General features: G+C 33.1%; 1 protein-coding gene across 2 annotated transcripts; it reads left to right on the forward strand.

Moving 5' to 3' along the window:
• The first annotated feature begins 5574 nt into the window (after nucleotides 1-5574).
• Nucleotides 5575-17918, forward strand: LOC143240145 (hemocyanin B chain-like). Of its 2 annotated transcripts, none has more exons than XM_076482094.1 (9): nucleotides 5575-6193; nucleotides 7851-8071; nucleotides 9436-9644; nucleotides 11687-12083; nucleotides 12744-12872; nucleotides 13085-13219; nucleotides 15416-15602; nucleotides 15880-16103; nucleotides 17456-17918. In XM_076482094.1, the coding sequence occupies exons 1-9, from the start codon at nucleotides 5989-5991 to the stop codon at nucleotides 17663-17665; spliced, it is 1917 nt and encodes a 638-aa protein (XP_076338209.1). In that variant the 5' UTR covers nucleotides 5575-5988; the 3' UTR covers nucleotides 17666-17918. The 2 variants fall into 2 exon arrangements, with proteins under 2 accessions (XP_076338209.1, XP_076338208.1); XM_076482093.1 differs by having other exon boundaries at nucleotides 5842-6193; nucleotides 7833-8071.
• The last annotated feature ends 3212 nt before the right edge of the window (nucleotides 17919-21130 follow it).

Consider the following 21130-nt stretch of genomic DNA (forward strand, 5'->3'; position numbering starts at 1 on the left):
GTATCCTGAACTGTTTCCAGAAACTCTTCCTTGAAATAGAAATCGCCCATAACTATGATTTCGTTAACAGCTGAAATCTTAATATCATTAAGTTTCTCCTTAATTTCATCAGTATCATTTGGTGGTCTGTAACAAATTTTCAATGAAAACCTTTCACCTTTATATCCACTAAAAGAAACCCAAATACATTCAAACTCCTTAATATTATCTGTAATATCCATAAACTTCAATAGAATGTAACTCTTATTTTACACATCTATATTTAACTGTTTTAGTTATTCCCATTATATCAAGATCCTCTATTTCTGCTGGTCTTCTAATGTCATATATTATATTACTTCTAGCATTACAATAGTAACCATTAACCCTACCCTCATAACTATTTCTATATTCGTTTCCTATGATAAACTGTTCCTTCCTCTTACACTCTTTACATTTAGTTTCATGACCCTCGCCACTATCTCTTCCTAGTTTAAAACTTTCTTTACAGCTGTGTTAATATCCCCAGCAAAAAAGCTAACCCTCCATCTTATTTAAATGTAAACCATTCATTTCAAAAAGTACTCTTCTTCCACTGAACTGATCTCACAAGTCCAACCAGCTAATCTGTTTATCCTAGCATACTAATCCACACTTATCCCTAATAACGTACATATAGCTTCATCCCAACAGTTAATTCTGAGCATTATCTACGGAAAAAAAATCAGGTTGCGGCTTTATTTTCTTTAAATGTATTATATATTAATTAGTTTCTCTGACCTACTCTTCCGTACATCATTAGCCCTACATGCACCACAACAATTGCATCTGTTAACCATATTTATTATATATCCTGCTCCGTCAGTTATATATCCTTCACCGCTGATAACATAATATGATTCTTTTATCCCTGTTTATCTCACAGGCTATTCTACCTTAAAGCTTTGTCAAGGAATCATCTATAGCATCTATCATCCATATCCTTCTTTAACCCTTTTGTTGTTGTTTTTTTCCTTTCAATACCTCCTGGGCTGAAGAAGCCAAGACCTGCAATTTGTTTCTCAATAGAATAGGCTCATTACAGTTAAATTTGCTACTTTTAGCCCTACTAGTACTTTCTTTTTTTAGCTTCCCGAAAGTCATCGTAAACTGATGTATTCCTTGCACGTAAAAGCTTGAGATCCTGTTGCCATGCCCACAGTCTATACTTCATCCATTTCCTCTACTTTATATATAATAGCCTCCATCTTCTCCTCCAGCCTACAAACTCTATGTACAGATTGTACATCTTCATTATTATCTCCATAAAATGTACGTATCAGTCCTGAATTCTCAGGTAAAACCCACTCATTGCACTTGTTGAACAAAAAAACTGAATGCTCAACTCCTAAAGTAGTCTTAACAATTGTATTTACCTCGGTTATTTTCTTACTGTTTAAGTTTTACACACAATTTTCCTTCGTAATAATGTTTCTATTTCATATTCTAACACTACTTTAACTTTTCTGTAACCGCTTTTTATTGTGAAATTCGTTAGATTGACATTTTTATATTGAATTGTGATTTGGGAAGTTTAAGAAATCAGTGTCTGATGCTAGTTGTCAACCACATAATTATTAAAAGTATAATTTTCAAAATTAAGAGTACGCCTGAAATGGACCATAATGACAAAAATTTATATCAATATTCTTTTAAAAACTGAATCATCTTTCATGACATATAAAATTTTTTTTATCCTGATGGTGATGGTGTTTTATTGTCGTTTATTCTTTTTTTCGCATATCTATAAATTTTGAATAGGCATTTATACAATCACCAGAATTGGTTTTAAAAAGTTTCACAGCATTCAAATATTTACTATATAATATAAACAAAAGTAAATCTATGTCACGAATGTTCGAAAAATGTTTAATGTTTTAACTTCTGTTGTTGATTTAAAGTCATGCTTAACTCATTGTTATTCTCTCTAGTAACTCATCGTTAATTCTGAAGGCTTATAACCCTATACAGCGGGTTTCAATAACAATGAACAAAACCCGGCAGAGCCAGGTGGTTAAGACACTCGATTCGTAATTCGGGGTTGTGGGTCCGAATCCCCGTCACTCCAAACATGCTCGCCACTTCAGCCATGGGGCATTATAACGTTACGGTCAGTCCCACTATTCGTTGGTAAAAGTATTGGCGGTGGGCGGTGATGACTAGCTGCCTTCTCTCTTGTCTTACACTGCTAAATTAAGGACGGCTAGCGCAGATAGCCCTCGTGCAGCTTTACGCGAGATTCACAAACAAACAACAAACAAATAAATCAGATTTCTGCAGATATTACACTGTTTACTTCAAATGTGTCTTGTGTTCGTTGTTGAAAACATAATAGTAATTTCTGATAAATAAAGGTTTAAAAGCTGATTACAAAAAGAAGTTTATGACTAATTTATTAATTTTGATTTGTAAGACTTTGTGCATCATTAGATGTGCCTACAACTGTGCTCCTATACTTTAACTCAGAGCTAAGCTATTTCTAGAAAAAAATATTTCCGTGAGTTTCACGGTTTGATGATAGTTAATTAAAATAACAGACAAATCGTACTAATCGTATATGTATCACTCTCTCATATGTACAAACAAATACGTACATACAGACCGAACCAAAGTTTGTCCACAACTTTTAGACAATCATCGTTTCGGATGTTATTGTTCTTTTCGGATATTCGCGAAAAGCTATTTAAGTGTTATCTGCGTCAGGCGTTCCTAATTTTGAACTAACAGGACAGACTAATCAACAGCGTCTACCGCTAACTCTTGTGCCTTTCTGGTCTTGCACATTTCTTGGATTATTCCACTAGCCTTTATAACCTTTCCCAGTCCCGAAAATACGGTCTATCAGTGTTTATAAAATGCTGTGTTTTTTCACTCTTTTTGGCAAACGCAACTTCTGAAAGTGGTAACAGTTATATATTAGTTATTTTGCTAAAGAAAACCATCAACAAAAAAGTGAGAAAACATGGTAAAATTCAATTATGGCCATCTACAAATATTTCTAAGTTGAATGAAATACGTATAAAATCATTGCTATTTTATGGAAATGAAGTTATAATTAAAAGTATGTTTCAAACAATAGAAAAGGAAATTGTGTAACCTACAACATGATATCGGCTGCTGTGTGCGTTAACGCAGCGTATTTTTAAGGTTATAAACATAACATATATAAATTTTTGAAAGTTTAAGAACAAACTGTGTAAATAAACATTGACTACTTAATATTATTAGAAGAGACAGATGTCTAGAAATCAATTAACTGTACTTATTCGTAGACAACTGTACGCCCTTTTCCGTCCGTGCCAAGCATCTAGAAGAGTCGACTATCTGTACAAAATGGTCTGTCTTTCACTTAACCAGGGCCCTGCATGGCCAGGTGGTAAAAGCACTCGACTAGTAATCTGAGGGTCGAGGGTTCGAATCCCCGTCATCCCAAACATGCTTGCCCTCTCAGACGTGGGGGCGTTATAATGTGACGGTCATTCCCACTATTCTTTCGTAAAAGAGCAAACCTAGATGTAGCGGTGGGTGGTGATGACTAGCTGCCTTCTCTCTAGTCTTACTCTACAAAATTAGGGACGGCTAACGGTGATAGCCATCGAGTAGGTTTGCGCGAAATTCAAAAACAAACAAACAAATACTTAACCAGTGTTGTTGTTAAGGTCAAAATTACACCAATGATTATCTATGCTCTACCAATTACGAGTATCAAAACTCGGTTGCTGTTTGGCTTTTTTTTATTTTATTTCGCGTAAATTTATACGAGAGTTATCTACGTTAGTAATCCCTAAATTAGCAGTGTAAGACTAGAGGGAAGGCAGCTAGTCATCAACATCCACCGCCAACTCTTAGACTACTCTTTTTACCAACAAATAGTGGGACTGATTGTAACATTACAACAACACCACATCTGAAAGAGTATATTTTTTTGGGACGGGGAAGCTGGTGTCTAGCAGAATAAATTCACAGACATACCATTGTGCTACTGGGGAGACATATATAAATGTAAATGTTATACAGAAGTTAGAAAATAAAGTTTTTTTATTTTCGATATTAAATTGAACAATAAAACAGTAATAAGTGACTGAGGTTTCAATAGCGTTGCACAGTTCTGAAATATGTTTTCCAACATAGATCAACGTTCATACAACTGTTTCCCTTCTTTTTCGTACTCAGGAGCGGCCCGGCACGGCCAGGTGGTTAAGGCACTCGACTTAACAGCGGTTCGCTGGTTCGAATCCCCGTCGCAATAAACATGCTCGCCCTTTCAGCTGTGAGGGCGTTATAATGTGCGATTAATTCCACTATTCGTTGGTAAAAGAAGTATCCCAAGTGTTGGCGGTGGGTGGTGATGACTAGTTGCCTTCCCTCTAGTCTTACACTACTAAATTAGGGACAGCTAGCGCAGATAGCCCTCTTCTAGGTTTGCACAAAATTCAAAACAAATTAAACCAAACGTACTCATGAAACGCAGCTTTTTTTTTTATTTTCAACTTTGTGGTTTCCATAAAACCGTCATAGGTTAAAATATTCTTTTTGTCCGTAAAATAAAATAAAATTAGGTAATTCTTCTTGTTCTACAAAGTTTATTAAAATTGTAGCCCCGTTACCATCATACACACATTTATATACATTGAAGCTTTTGATAATGTTGCCAGTGATTGTAAGGTTTCTGGTTTAGCTTCCTTAAAGATTATTTAATCAGTTAAAAGTACTACAAATGCAAGTTTAAGAGGACTTTCATATAAAAAGTAATAACTGCCATATGTACATATATATGTTCATTGTATATATCGGAGCTCTTTTGTAATGTTGTAAATGACTCTAATGTCTCTGGTTCAGCGACGTCAAAGTTTGTTTTGTTTTTCAATTAAACAAAAGTAATAACACAAATTTTCAAAGAATGAATCCATGAAAGACTTCAGCTCTCTAAAATTTATATTTAAATATATAAATTTATTTGTTTGTTATTAAACATAAAGCTACACAATGGGTTGTCTGTGCTATTCCTACCATGGTTTACGAAACCTGATTTTTAGTGTTATAAATCCATAGATTTATTGGTGAGCCACTGAGGGGAACTAAATATCTAACCTGATATATTGATAAAGTGATAACACAAAATTTCATTTTAAATTCAGGTTTAACAATGCTTCTTTCCTATCTGTCGTCACTTACAGTAATTACTACTCGTGGTCAGAAGACATTAATCTATTGTAAACTACGAGCTGAAATATTACAGAAGAACAAAGCAATGTAATCCATACTAGAAACTGGAAGATCGCAAAATTAATTTCTTTTTGTTAATTACTGTTATTTTAAACAACTAATTTTTTATATTTATTACATCTCAGTGTTTTTATTTAGATTAACAAAACCACCTTGGTAAATTTATTAGCAAAATTTTAATAAGAGAAAATTTTTTATTTAATATAATTTATATATGTACTTGAATTGTGTTTTAAAAATAGAACAGTAGTGCTTGTAACAGTTAAACTGAATATTACATGACGTCCGTCTCGAAGAGGAGTTCCTGTTTATGTCTTTAGTTGGTATTTTATTTCTGTAGACTGCACCAAATTGTACATGGGAAAATGCTACTTAAATATCTGTAATGTTATAATTTCTTGGAATTTTTAGAGGTGAGATCTTAAGGGCTACTAAAAATATTGACTCGCTGTATTTCAGAGAAAAACATTGTTTTTCACCCATCTGCTCTAGACGGTGTAAACATTTAACAGTTTGTAATCTGAAAATGTTTTTATCATGAGATGATTTAGTAGAAAAAACACTGATAATTCGAATAGTACATTTCCTGGAAGTTAGCTTCGTTCGCTGGTGTTAGTTGGATATAAAACTGGTGATCGAGTCACAGCTCCACAAAGAGAGAACAGAAACGCCTTCTGTTAGGGTCTCCGAAAAGTGATCTGGTCTAAAAGATAACCGTCAGTACACTCATCTGCTACTGTCACCATGGTGCTAGACACCGTTGAAAAGCAGCTTCGGGTACTCCCCCTTTTTGAGTATGCTTCTATTCCAACTAAAGAAAAGTTTGCCCTGAAGGTTCACAGAGACCCGAAGCTACAAGGGTTAGGTGTACTGGGCCGTGGTCAGCTGTTCTCCCTTTTCCATGCTGAGCACCTTGCAGAGGCCACCAAGCTGTATGAAGTGTTGATCGGTATGACTTTAGTGTGTGTGTGTGTGTGTATTTTAATTTATGTATGTGTTTACGTTTAGTCGTTCGATCTGTGACTTTTAATGTTCACTTTTTTGTAATATCATATTTCAAATAATCAGAAAGTTTAATATTATATTTATTCGCCTGTCCAGAACTTACTTTTAAACTGTACCTCAGAACGGCTGGTGTGGGTATTAACACTTTTTTTGATAAGGAGAGAATTACTTTTAAACCCGAATAATTCCCCATTTTATTTCTACGATTCTCTTTACACATCAGAACTTATAGGTTCCGCTTAACATTGAAGGAAATATGTTTTTTACTTTGAAAAATGCATTTAAATGGTACAAATAAATATAAATTTGTTCATTTCATTTGTTCATTTCATTATGATAAATTATCATTAAATTTGTATATTAATATAACTGGGGAAAAACACCCTACGGGCTGGTGTTAGTACCAGTAATTGCTAATCGTAATATTAAACTGTAATGCTTTTCTATGTTAAAAGTTGTACCATTTATTGAGAAAAATACTGATTTTAAGAACTCCAGTATCTCAGTACAACATTAAACAATTGCATCAATACAGATGTAAACTAACACTCACGTGCAGTCCTGGTTAAAATAGTGTTTTTTTTTGTGTTCATAAAACTTTTATTCAAAATTGAGTTCTATTATAAAAAAGTGGTTGTTGCACATACTACAGTTATTTTTCTAATTGTCTGAACCTTAAATACCCGAAGTGTGATTTTTTATGGATTTTTGTCTGTGGTGCCATTCAGTATATGGCGCAAAAGTTTTGATTACATTCATAGATACTGACATACACGCTACGTCCATTATAGTAGGATTAGACTTACTTTAGCAGAGATATTAAAATGATATAACATAGTCGCATACTATAAATTATTTTCGATATTTTGTTGCATACGAAAATTTTGCTTTATAAAATGGCACCCAGTTTTATTGTAATAGTCATTTTTTAGGGAAAAAAACAATTACTCTGTCAAATCAATGCATATTTATTTATTAGTTTTCAAAGCAATGTCACACCACTTAACCAACAGATAATCTGGTTTGCAGGGCTACTGTTTTGTTTGAGGAAAATAGCACAGAATAGCTTGTAAGGTTCAAAGGTCACCTTCATGATTCATAAAAGCTCAAATGTACCCGTAACTTCTCTATTACCATTTTCTATAGCTACCCCAAGAGGATTCGTACCAAAAAACAGAAGAAAAAAAAAAGCCAGTTAGAACACCCGCACGTGCTATATGAAGACGTGTGTTAGTTTAGGGTTAATTAGTTTGTGAGTACGGTTATAAGCAAGGTTTCAGAACTGAAAAATGCCCCCGGAATTCCGAATTCCGAGAGGACCTAGGAACACAAACACACTAAGTAAATTAATATAAGAATATATATATATATGATGTTTTAATATTAGGCCACATTTTAATATCAATATCAAATTCATACACTCAGGATTAACTACAGTGAATTTTTATTCTTACTCTTATAATATATACTTATATATTATAAAATGAGAATAGAACACTACAATACCTTTGTTGAGGAAATGAAAAATATTTGTATTTTCTACCTGTGTATATTTCGCATGGAAAATTCTCATGGATAAACAGATGATTCACTGACCACAGGTGCTAAGACGTTTGAGGAGTTTTTGGACTTCTGCCACCAGGTTCGTGATTTTGTCAATGAAGGACTTTATGTGTATGCTGTCTCTGTTGCTATCCTTCATCGTCCAGATTGTAAAGGGGTGAGTCTCCCACCTATCCAGGAAATCTTCCCTGACAAATTCATGCCTGTGCAAACAATGTATGATGCCTACAAGGAAGCCTGGCTAAACCCAAACAAAGAGGTATGAAACAATCATCCAAAGGAACACTAAATTGTTTTTTTGTTTTGTTTTTTAAATTGTGTTTCTTAGTTAAAGCTCACACATTTTAACTTATGCATTTATGAAATTCTTGTAATGCTCTATTTAAGATACATGTCAGCTTGTGATCTATCTTGACAAATGTTTTAACACTATTTTTAAGGCTAGGAACCAAAGCAAAATTAAACTTTATTTGAAGTTTCGCGGTGCCGATCGTGCGCAAAAATGTTGCTTGCGTAGATATTTTCTGAAAATATTAGCCCTCTTAATATACAGATTGCGGGTTCGAATCCCGGTCGCACCAAACATGCTCGCTCTTTCAGTCGTGGGGGCGTTATATTATGACGGTCAATCTCACTATTCGTTGGTAAAAGAGTAGCCCAAGAGTTCGCGGTGGGTGGTGATGACTAGCTGCCTTTCCTCTAGCCTTACACTGCTAAATTAGGGACGGCTAGCACAGATAGCCCTCGAGTAGCTTTGTGCTAAATTCAAAAACAAAAACAAAACAAGCTTTTCGCGAAATTCAAAACAAATCACACCAAGTTTCAAGAAACACGGATAGTTAACTAGAAAACAAAAATTAAATCAATAAAAACATTGGATTACTTTAACAATAGCCTTGTTGAATTTATAGAATGGATAATTAAAATGTTTCACAAAAAATTATAATTTTTTTTAGAGTAATAGTAAAAATTTGCGTAGAAGTTTCACAAAAAATTTGTACTTTGGTCTATAAATATTCAGTAAGTATATACATTTTAACTGGTTTTTAAAATATATACCATATTAATTAATTGTAAAGTAATTAATATTTGTAAGCAATTCATTTCTGTGTTCATCTGCTTATTACAATCTTTAACTACATATGAGAATTATCGACCGACTTTAAATTCTTTTCCCCGGAAACTAGTACCCAATTAGCTAATGAAAGTAAACTTCTGTACTTTATTATTTAATGAATCTAATCATTTCTACCTTGGCAGAATTTTTCATTTTGAACCATTTGATCCTGAGTTCGAAAAGAACCTAGAGTAAAACGTAATCAGGGTTGTTCAGAAATTTTGTTTATTTTCATCTAGTTCAAGACCTAGAGATAACCTGATTAGTTAATGACAATAACTTTACTTAATGGTGATATATTAACTCAAAATTCCGCAGGGAAGAGGTCAGGTAACAAGCAAAGGCAAATCAAAACCACAAGACTTCGAGGTGAAGCCTTGGGGAAAATCACGATTTGTGATTTGTGGATGGAGATTAAGTGATCCAAATACTCTCAATTTATTGTTGAACGAATACAGGAATATCTCGAGAAAATGACTAATCGTTTATTTATTTCTCAATAATAGGAAGATATCATTGTTGATATGCAAAGCACTGGTAATATTCTGGACCCAGAATATAACTTGGCTTATTACCGTGAAGATATTGGAATAAACGCCCATCACTGGCACTGGCATATAGTATATCCTGCCACCTGGCGGCCAGAAGTGATAGGCAAGGTTAAGGACAGGAAAGGAGAGCTGTTCTACTACATGCATCAGCAAATGTGTGCTAGGTTGGTAACTGGTCTGCTTTTACTACTGTACTTATCAGATATTGTACATAATAAGATTTAACAAAAGGTAATTTGTTTACATTTTTATGTGATTGGCAGTTTAAATCTCTATAAATATACTACTAACATCAAACAGCTAGAAAATTAGGAACTGTAAAATGAACAAGGATGTAGTAATAAATGCTCCTCACAGGAATGAGCTTCAATTTATAGAAAACAGTTAAATTTGAGAGTTTAACATTTGTGAAAGGAATTTTTATTTTCGTAGCTTCTCAAACATTTCAGTTCTCTAAAGATGTATTTACTAATAATATTACGGCTCTACGAGTAAGATTGTCAAGGGATTTTGTGGCAAGGTAAGAAACAAACAATTGAACCGTATATCCAAAATAGGATCCAAACCATTTCTACTTATAATTTAAAACTACTGAGGATTTCACATGAACTTTATACAGTACCACTATGTTATCGTTCTTCCATCATGTGTGACAAAGTGTTTGTTTGTATATAATTTGATCATGTAAAATTGTGAAGTACAGCAGTATACTCCGTTTACGTTTAATAAAATTCAATATGAAATCCGCATGCAACACAAATAAATTTTCTTTTAGCTGGAGGGACACTGAAGCTAAAATTCCTACAATGGGCGCAATAGATAGTCTAACGTAGTTTTATTTTAAAACTAGCAAGTAACCTCAAGTATAAGTATTCCCAACAAGTTAGGTTACAATTATTACTACTTCCACTTTAATAAACACAAAAGAAATTGTTCAGCATTACAAGATTCTGTAGAGATCTCGTAAACACATTTTTCACAAAAGATGTTTCTCATTCGGCATTTTAAACACGAAATTATTTCAATTCTGTGGGAAGTTCGACAATGTTCGTGAGACAGATTTGGGATTTGGAAATTTCACAGAATGCCACAACCTTTAAAAACTTTCATGTTTACACTTTGATATCTTTGGACATTCTTTAGAGTAATAGTAAACATCTTTAGTGTATTAATTACAGTTGGTTTTACCAAACGTTAGTTTAAATTATTGTTATATATAGGTAACATTAGCTAAGTTTTTATATTAAATTACTAGTTAGTTTAGTTTTCTTTGTCATAATAGCCTCATACATTATTACTTCAAGGGTTCGTTTCACAGGATAACTATGTCAGATTGGTGATAAAAGTTTTTAGCCATACCACGTATTAAGTTTAACTTTTTTTTCTGATTACATTTAACTTTGATATATTAAAATGGTCTTGCAAGCTATTATTGATTTGCTATTTTGTGTCTTAATAAACATTGTTTTTTTATTTATTTGCCGTGGAAAAGCTAATATCCAAACTAACTTTGTTTAAACTAAAACATATGGGTTTGTCACAGCTAAGATAGCTTCTGACGTTATATACTTAAGATGTCGTAATGAATTTCATTTGGTAAAGTGTGGTGTTAAAAAACGAGGTCGATATTACAAACAATATACACCTACGACTACAGTTCAATATATGAACTAGTGTTTTTGCGTTCCCCATCCAAGGTTTGGCACTTTATTTATTGTTGCATTCATGAATAGTATTGGTTTTACTAGTTAGTATATCGAATGTAATTAGTTTTGTTTTAATTTGTTGTTTAGTGTTATACTTCCACTATCACTATAAAGATTATTTTACACTGTTAGTTTACAATTTGTATTTAGAACTATATCAAGTAAGCTAGCTGAACCCTATATGACATTGTTAGGTTTACAATCGAAAATATCATTAACAGCGAGGTACCCATCTGATGGAACAATACATTTTAAACTTTATAAATAAAAGCATAGTAAGAAACCCTACAGATAATCAGGTTAATTGTATCAGGTTAATTTCGCTCTAAGTATGTAGCTTACTCTGATCGAAAGTTGTTATTATATTATCTACTGTTGAGACGGAGGGTGTCGAGGGTTTTTGAAATGATGTGGATTCTATTATTTTATGTAGTAAAATTTCAATAAATGATATGATACACTGACATCTTAATGAAACATCTTTTTCATCCTCCATTTAGGTATGACTGTGAAAGGTTGTCTAATGGCATGCCCAGGATGGAGCCCTTCCACAATTTTCACGATACTCTTGAGGGCTACTCCTCCCACCTAAGTTCATCCATCAATGGCTTACCCTATCCCTCACGGCCTGATGGCATGACTTTGCAGGATTTGAAAGAAGTCTCTATTCAAGAACTGGAGCGTTGGAGAGACAGAATCCTTGATGCTATCCACATAGGCCACTTGGAAGACGAAAATGGATCACACGTGCCATTGGATGAAACACGAGGTATTGATGTTTTAGGGGCCATAGTTGAAGCTAGCTATGAATCAGTCAACCAAGCATTCTATGGTAGCATCCATAACTGGGGTCACGTAATCACAGCCAGGGTCCAAGATCCCGATGGTCGTTACCACGTAAGTTTTTAATATTCTTTCCTGTTTAGCGGATCCAAATTGTTCATATTTCCACTTTTAAGAAATGTGTCTGTCAACATGGAAGGTTTAACTTTTACACGAAATATTATCATTTTTGTTATTTTTCTTAAAGTTTGATAATCACATCAAGGTTAAATATCTATTAGACTTTACGCATTGTTCATACTGTTTATGTTTTCATCAGAAGTGTTTAAAAACGTTGTGATAAGCCAAAAGCTACAATTGTTTGATAATTACTTTTATACTTATAGAATGTTTAAAATGTCAAAAATATTCTCATAATGATGAAGTTATCATTATAATTGAAACGATTAAACCGGCACTCCGAAGTTAGCCTGGAAAGGGGTTGAAATGTTAACTACATCTTCTAAGTTAGGCTAAATTTAAGAAGAAGGGATTAAACTATTTATTTATGGAAACCAAAAGTTTTATAAAATGTAGAGAATGTACCAAATTGCTAAGTAATAAGAGCATACAGTAGCATGTAGCTGTAGGATCTATTCATAATAATATGAACATCAAGTATAATATATTTGTACACACATAAGAAACCATATTCAATTAAATTAATGGGATAGGATAATTAAACAATAACTTCCTCACATATTCTGTTTTTATATTAAACGTTTCTGTCTGAAGTTGAACCCAGGTGTGATGAGCGACACTGCTACCTCCCTCAGAGACCCCATCTTCTACCGGTGGCATAGGTTTATTGATAATATGTTCCAGGATTATAAAGAGACTTTGCCACATTACAACCATTCTGACGTAAGTACATTTTAACAGTTTTCGAAATCTTGGATTTCAGTTTCAACGCTAGGTTAACATAATAAATATCATTAGTTCTGATGTTTCATAAAGGACTGAATTATAGCAGTATGACATAAAAAATACTTATTTGTAGTTTTAAAATAACTAATTCTTTAATTGTGATTCACGAATTACTATAGTTCCGGATTTCTTTTCATTTTACGCTGTAGCTCGAATTCCCGGGTATTGAAATAACCAAGGTCCTTGTGAAAGCTAAACACATAAACAACATCGACACTTTCAAGAGCTATTCATTGTTGGATCTCTCACATGCTTACGAATTTGGCAGAAGTGGAGCCGTCAAGGTAATGGTGGAAACTTTTACCTCATGGAATTTCGTTAAATGTCTGGTTTTACTTCTGTTCAGAGCTCGAATCAATGAGTTCAACACATCTAATTCTTTTACAACAGCTGAAAATAATCCATGGTTTTAATAAAGTTAATAAGCATCAAATAAGCCTTATAAGAAATAAGCAGAAGTGTCAGAATAATTGTTTTTGTTACTTACTTTGGTTATGTATAATTTATTTTCATTGCTAAAGCCTGTAGTAGGTAGTTCACAATAATACATAATACGACTAACTATAGGTAATTTACGATCATTTTACAAAGATTAGTTCGGATTTCTTACTTTTAGGCTGGTAGACTTATTTATTATGACTGTTGAACAACTGATAGGCCTAAAGTAGCGACATTAGGCTTAGCATCAAAGACTTATTTCTACATTTGGTATTTTTAGCTTTCCCAAATACCGCTATTTTAACAAATGAACTTACTGAAAATTGGTAATTTTTGTAATATTCAATGTATAGCGTATATCTTACAAATTATAATATCACTAGAACGTTTATGTATGCAGCATACAATGTCTTGTATTAAAATTTAATATGTAACATAACGTGAATTAGAACATTCGGTAATTATAGGCGTTACCTAGTGTCAACATACCACTGATGATGGATCAATCTAAGTTCGGGACGATTTATGCAAATGATTACCATAACTATGAAAGTAAATCCTACTGTTCAGTTAACAGTAACTGCATAAAGACAAGGTTCTGCAGACCAGTCTTCCTCCCTCTAACTAGCGGTTTTAAGTTGTGTAATTCGTAATGACGAGAAACTCATTTGAAGTAGAAATATTTCTCAAGATGTCTTCACATGGCCTAGTAATGTCGAAACGTTGTTCTTTACTTTATTTTAATAAAGTTTTAATACCCATACTAGTCGTTTTGAGATAAATAAGTTATGTTATGTTACGCCAGAAACTAGGGGTCTTACAACTTGGTTATTTATTATTTTAACGACAGAAAGTACGGTTCAGATTGAAATGACCAATATTACGTATTTTAATTTGGCTAAAAATAATTATTTTATTTTTAAAATATTTTCAGTAAACTAAAGTTATGCACAGTTATTAAATTTTAACCTTCAAACTAAAGCGACGTAAATAGCAAACCATATGTAGCCAAAACATTATTTCTGCAAAAGTTAAGAATTAGCTTATTTCTAAAAGTTATAGTGTAACGCTGAAATCTGGCAAAGAATTAAACATCAATAAACCTAAGATATGTTATAAAAATCACGTAAGTTGTACATGTTTAATTTTCTTTTGCATATTTTTATTAATTTTTCCTTTTCAGATTCCAACTCATAGGTGTGTGAGAATATCTATTTTTGTCTCTCAAAATCACTGCTTAAGATTACTTTCGTTCAATAGTGGTATTTAGAAAAATCTGCCATTGCGAAAATAAGTATAATAAAATTTAGGCCTATCAGTATATTTCTATTCACACAGTATCACGTCCATTTTGAAATTACTAAAGATAGTTCATCTCTCAAATCTAATATGAATGAATAATTTGTGTGTTAAAGGTTAGATTATTTTGTCATTATCTCCAGACAGTTTTTTTTACAGTTACTTTGAATTTCGCGCAAAGTACACGAAGATAGCCTACACGAAGGCTATCTGCGTTAGCCATCCCTAATTTGCAGTGTAGGACTAGAGAGAAGGCAGGTAGTCGACCAGACAACCTGGTTGACATAAAATGTTAAATAATCATAGCCAAACAAATATTTTCACACTTTTAAGCTGAGGTCAATAAAACGTGTATCAAAATTGGTATGGTACTCTCTTATATTTACAATAAATAACTAGAATTAGATTCTCACAAAGGTTACTGAGAATGAAAACGAATAAAAAGAAATCCGTTGAACCCACATGCCACATAATTATTTATAAATGACACAATGAGACTTAAAAAGGAATTCTGATATAATAAAACATGACTTAAATAAGGAATTTTGAATTCAATGTATAATTTTTATTACCAACATTCATGAAATTGTAAGATACAGTTGACCGAGACTTTTATACCTCATGAATAATTTAAGACTATATTTATCGAAAAGTACGAAAATATTACTTTGCTTTGTCCAACAATATTCTGTTGTCTTACAAAGAAAAGCTCGTATTCAGTTTGTATTTGTGTAACGATTTAGGTAAGGTTCAGTCACTTGAACCACGAGGATTTCGACTACAAGATTAGGGTTGAAAACCACACCAGCAAGACAAAGCCTGCAACCGTTCGTGTTTTCATGGCACCTAAGTACGATGAGCTAGGTAACGAACTGAATACCAAGAACTTGCGTCGTCTCATGATTGAAATGGACAAGTTTCATGCAGAAAGTAAGGTTAAGTACTTAACGATGACGTTCAATCATGAATCATGTTATCTTATCTTGTCTTAATGTTTTGAATGCGGTTATAACACGAGAGAAAAAAACTTTCTTCCTAAGAATATTTCTTGTTCAGTGTTATTTCTCACACTGTTCTGTAAGTGCTGCTTTCCATATCATAAATGATTACCAAGAATGATAACTAATTTTACATGGCCTGTTTTGATGTCATATTTTAATGTTTTAAGCCCGTTTTACTAACATCCAGCTTCCAATCCTGTTCACAGTTCATCCTGGCCACAACGATATTGTTCGCCATTCTAAAAATTCCAGCGTGACAATCTCGTCTGCACGAAGCTTTGGACAGTTGGCACATGGCGAGGGGGTGAACGAACATGCTAATGAATATTGTAGTTGTGGATGGCCAGATCATTTACTGGTCCCACGTGGTAATGAAAACGGCATGCCTTTCCACTTATTCGTGATGTTAACCGACTGGCTTCACGATCAGGTAAGTCTCTTGGAATTACCGATTATTACAGTTATATGTTATACATTTAGCTGATCGATAGTAAAAAGTACAATATTTGTTTCTAACATTTGATCAGACGGTAATAATCCAAGGGGAAAAGTTATTTGATCAGGATGTCTTGACAGCGTAAATGTAATAATAATTACTTAGCAACTCTGTTAAATATAGTCAATGGACAACACTTATATCTGTCCCATTGGTTATGTTTAACTCGATTGGTTTGTTTGTTTATTCTAACGGTATGTCAATCAATACTTTTATGCAACATTTATGCCTTCGGAGGAATAAAACGAGTCAGAAGATATATGTTTGTTACAAAAAATATACTTGGTGTTTAAAACTTGGTACTGTAACGTTTTTCTAATGTTTCTAAACTTTAGTATTACGTGAAAAATTGAAAGTTGTTTTTGTCGACCTTTTCCAAACTGCAATTCCGCAGCCATATTTTACAATAACTGGACAAGTAGCCTCTTCATCAATAATATAAAATCAAACACCACTCAAGAATGATAGTGCATGGTTTTAGAATTATATATTTTTAATATTTGAATGGTTCCATAATTCTATGTTATAATAAAAAGTATTCAAAACACAAGATATCCCTTTAATTTTATTTTTGGATTACATTAAAATATTCCAACATTTTGGTATATTTGTACCATATTATACTGCTAATTAATTCAAATTTGGCCGTCTTGGAAATATATAATACACTTTGTAAAACAACACGTGCTTCAAATTGGTTCACTCGCGTGAGTTGAATATTTAAAAGTATTTGCATTTTTGGTTGTGGCATGCTTCTGTATTATCTTGTTTTAAGTAATGTAATCTTTAAGTGATAATTTAACATTTTTATTTGGTATATTTATCGTACTTTACTTTACGCCTTTTAAGACGCCATATCGTGGAAGATGCACCCTAATTTTGTAAAGACAATCCTAAGGAAAAAACATTTTGACTCAGCAGTCAACACCTTGATTCAGCCTTCACTTTTTTCAACCAACTGAGTAAATACAGTCAAATACATTATATTCTTCACAATATATCGACAGTATTAGTTCAGTTTAATGTTTTATGCTGTTGCAAATATGTGTAATTGGTAAGTAATGGCATTATGATCCGTATGAGAGGCCGTTTGGAATAGATCCTAAGCTAACCTCTTACCTTAATCCATCATCTTTGTCTTGGAAGATGCACGTGGATTGTTTTAGATATTTTTAAAGAAAAAAGTGCGTCTTACAAGGCATAAAATACGGTACTCATAATTTGTAATATAGTACTTTATGTGGTGTTAACAGTGATAACTGATTAACCTCGTACGTTATGCGTAGGTTGGAGACCACGGCAAGACAGGGATGTGTACTGACGCAGTAAGCTACTGTGGAGCTAAAGATCAGCTCTACCCTGATCGACGACCTATGGGTTTCCCGTTCGACAGAGATATTGAAGAAGAACATCTCAAGGATTGGTTACTTCCTAACATGAAGGACGTTTTGATAACTGTAACCCATCACGAGGAAGTTCACAACCAAAGCCACTAAAAAATGTAACCTAAGATATTTCTTTTTATGGTTTTTGGTTTCAACTTTCCAATGTGATTAAGAAACAACCATTTTTCGAGATATGATTTAAACAGTTAAATATTAATTTGAATATGAATATGTGTTTCGGCAATGTAATAAATACTGGCAACTTAAAATAGTACTTTTTATTTTAATAAAAATATTAAACTAGTCTCAAATACGCCTGTAACGACATTTAATAAAAGAAATGTAATAAAGTTATCTTTAAACTCTACCCTCAGTGGTTCAAAAGTGAATTTCAGAATTTACACTAAAGATTGGAGTTATTTCAGAGTTCATGCACAAATAACGCCTCATAAGAATATATTCTATCATGGACATTTTAGGTTTAGCGCTTAACAAAAGTTTAAAAATGTATTAATTTTGGTATTCTCAAGCTGTTTGGGAGTTTATACTAATCATCGAAAACAAACATATTTTAATTTTTGAGCGGGTGTTATGTACTTGTATGTAGTTTACACTACAGACTGGTTTGATCAATGTAACAATAACTGAGCTTATAAGTGTCACGTGATTTCTTGTATATGCTAATATGACGTGAGAGGGAGTCAACGGATTAATTTTCATATTCGTCAGTGAGTTTTTAATTAATCACATCTGATTTGTTCTGCCTTCACACCCACACAGTTTGCAAAAAACAAAAAAATGCAGATTTACTCTGATTATCAGGCAACTTCTTTGTAAGATGTACGATAAATGATCATATGTTATGTGTTGCATCTGAAAACTAATGATAACCAGCCCAATCATTAGACTAAAGCAGCGTTTCCCATAACCTGCCCAATCATTAGACTAAACCAGCGTTTCCCATAACCTGCCCAATCATTAGACTAAACCAGCGTTTCCCATAACCTGCCCAATCATTAGACTAAACCAGCGTTTCCCATAACCTGCCCAATCATTAGACTAAACCAGCGTTTCCCATACTTGTCATCCTTTAAATAGAAATGGTTTCTTGCTAATTCCCTTCCTTATTTAAGTGAATGATGACTGAGCTTGTTTTTTCATTTGTTTGTAGTTTAGCACGACACTACACAATGGGCTATCTGTGTTATACTTACAAGTTACCACAAGTATCGAAACCCAGTCTCCAGCGTATAAGACCACAGATTTATCGCTCATCAGTAGCACAGAGGTATGTCTGCAGACTTATAACGCTAGAAACTGAGTTTCGATACCCGTGGTGGCCAGAGCACAAATAGCTCATTGTGTAGCTTTGTGCTAAACTACAAACAAGCCCCAGACTTATCGCTGTGCCAATGGGGGGAATAAACAGTAACGAAATGTAATGCAGGGGTATTCATTAGATTGCGATATGTGTTGAACTAATTACTTGTTACTTCCATTAATAAATATGTGTTAAAATACTTAATTTCCTATTATTTCACTTTTAACTCTAATCTCTTTCCCCAAAGATTATTTGCGCTCCCAAACGTTAGATTAAAGAATGTCTACTACGTCTTTGTGATTACTATACAATGACCTCATACACTTGTATTAAAGTATTTTACTACTTTCAAAGTAAGTAATTTGTCAGAGTGCATCACAATGCTACAGGCAACAATTCTTATACATAATAACAGAAATAATAATGAACATAGGTATCCCTACTTTAAAATGATTGTAATAAGTGTTTAAATTGATGAAAACTGTAAACACTTATTACTTTCTAACATGGTGGTTTCTAATCTAACTAATTATTTACGTGCCGTACAAAATAAACAAAGACAAAAAAACTGAAAGACAGTCAACCAACACATCCAATGTCAGACATGTAATGTGTGCACAACAGGCGTAACAGCTGTACACATTATACAAGAATATTTTGTTTTTGACAGTTTCATTATAATAAATAAACCTAATTCATAAAATACTGCTACAGTCAGTTATATCTGAATCAAAACCTAAACCATTTGTACGAAAGAAAATATACTATATAAAATTCTGTGTTGTTGAAGATTTAATACAATGTCTAGTTAAGACTAATTAGTATTAGTTCCCAAAACTTTCTTACATCTATAAGCAGTCATGGCACAAGTGTTGATGAGATGTGATGTGAAGTGGAGTGGATACTAGGTGCAATGTGAAATGCAAAATGAAATATTTTTATCATAAAACTAAACACAAATACAGTGTGCATTCGTGTTTTTTACTTACAACATATTTTCACTTTTCTGGATTTTCTCAGCTGCATCCTTTTCAAAACCCTGTTCTAAACTGACTAACTCTAATGTTCCTTTAATTCAAAAGAAATGTCGCATTTACCCAGAACAACTAGGGCTCTCACTTGACTAGTCATTCTCATAATAATATAGGTGAGATCGTGTAATACTCTCGGATTAACTCACTTCGCAAATATCAGGGGGATTGAAGGTTGTGTGAGCCCAGGAGCTAATAATTTTTGTGGGTCCTACAACCCATGTAATTTTACATAGAATAAAATTATCAATTGGGACTAAGCCTCCTCTAGCCCCTACCTAAATACAACACTGCGTAAATCTGCTTTATAATGGGAGATTCATGCAGGATAACCACATGATAATTCTTAATTTATCTAAATGACTGGGATTTAAATTAAAAGAATAAACAGACAGCAATCTTTATTTACATCTAAAGTAAAAGTGTGCATACTTGCGTAAGACATTGAACAATAGCCTTCCTACTGCACCTTACGTTAATCTACATATTTCAGCTCTCTAGACGTATATCCATTGACATATTTACATTGATAACAAAGCAGAATGATTTAAATTTAACACTACATACAAAACCAGGTATCCGCAGTTTTAGGCTTAAGTGATAAGTCATTATTTTACAACATTCAAGGACTGCAACTTCTAGGTAACATCTACTCAACCATTGAAGAACATTGCTGTTTATGAACAATTCCACACAATACGAAGTTGTACAATATCTTCGCAACTAAAGTAGATGCTATCTGCCAGAAAACAAAATTAATTATAACTAAACAACAGATTAAAAGTTTTCTGAATCATAAGTCTATCCAAAAAGTGCATTGAAACAAACAAAGAACAAATATTTAATAATTTGGTAGAAAACATACGGTACGTCTCCATATAAAATTTGTTCTTTCTTCTATATTTCAAGCTAGTACTCAAACTGACAATTAAGTTTAGCTTGAAAAACCAATAATGTTTGAGCTTTTAAGAGGTTAAAGAAACACATTAATTTTCCTGTGTTCTTATAAATGCTTCCATATCATGTTAATGACACAACTCTTGAACAAAATACAAGACCCAAATACAGTAAACCTGTCTAAGTCGGAAAATGCATAGTGCGGAAACCTGTACAAGCCAAAATTATCCAATTTTTGCAGCATTATCTTAAAATTTCTCTTATGAAAGGCCCTCTATATGACGAAACCTGCGTAATGCAGACGGAAAACTATCTTTCACCCACCTC

The sequence above is a fragment of the Tachypleus tridentatus genome, chromosome 13 (genome assembly GCF_004210375.1).
Source record: "Tachypleus tridentatus isolate NWPU-2018 chromosome 13, ASM421037v1, whole genome shotgun sequence".
NCBI classification, from domain to species: Eukaryota; Metazoa; Arthropoda; class Merostomata; order Xiphosura; family Limulidae; genus Tachypleus; species Tachypleus tridentatus.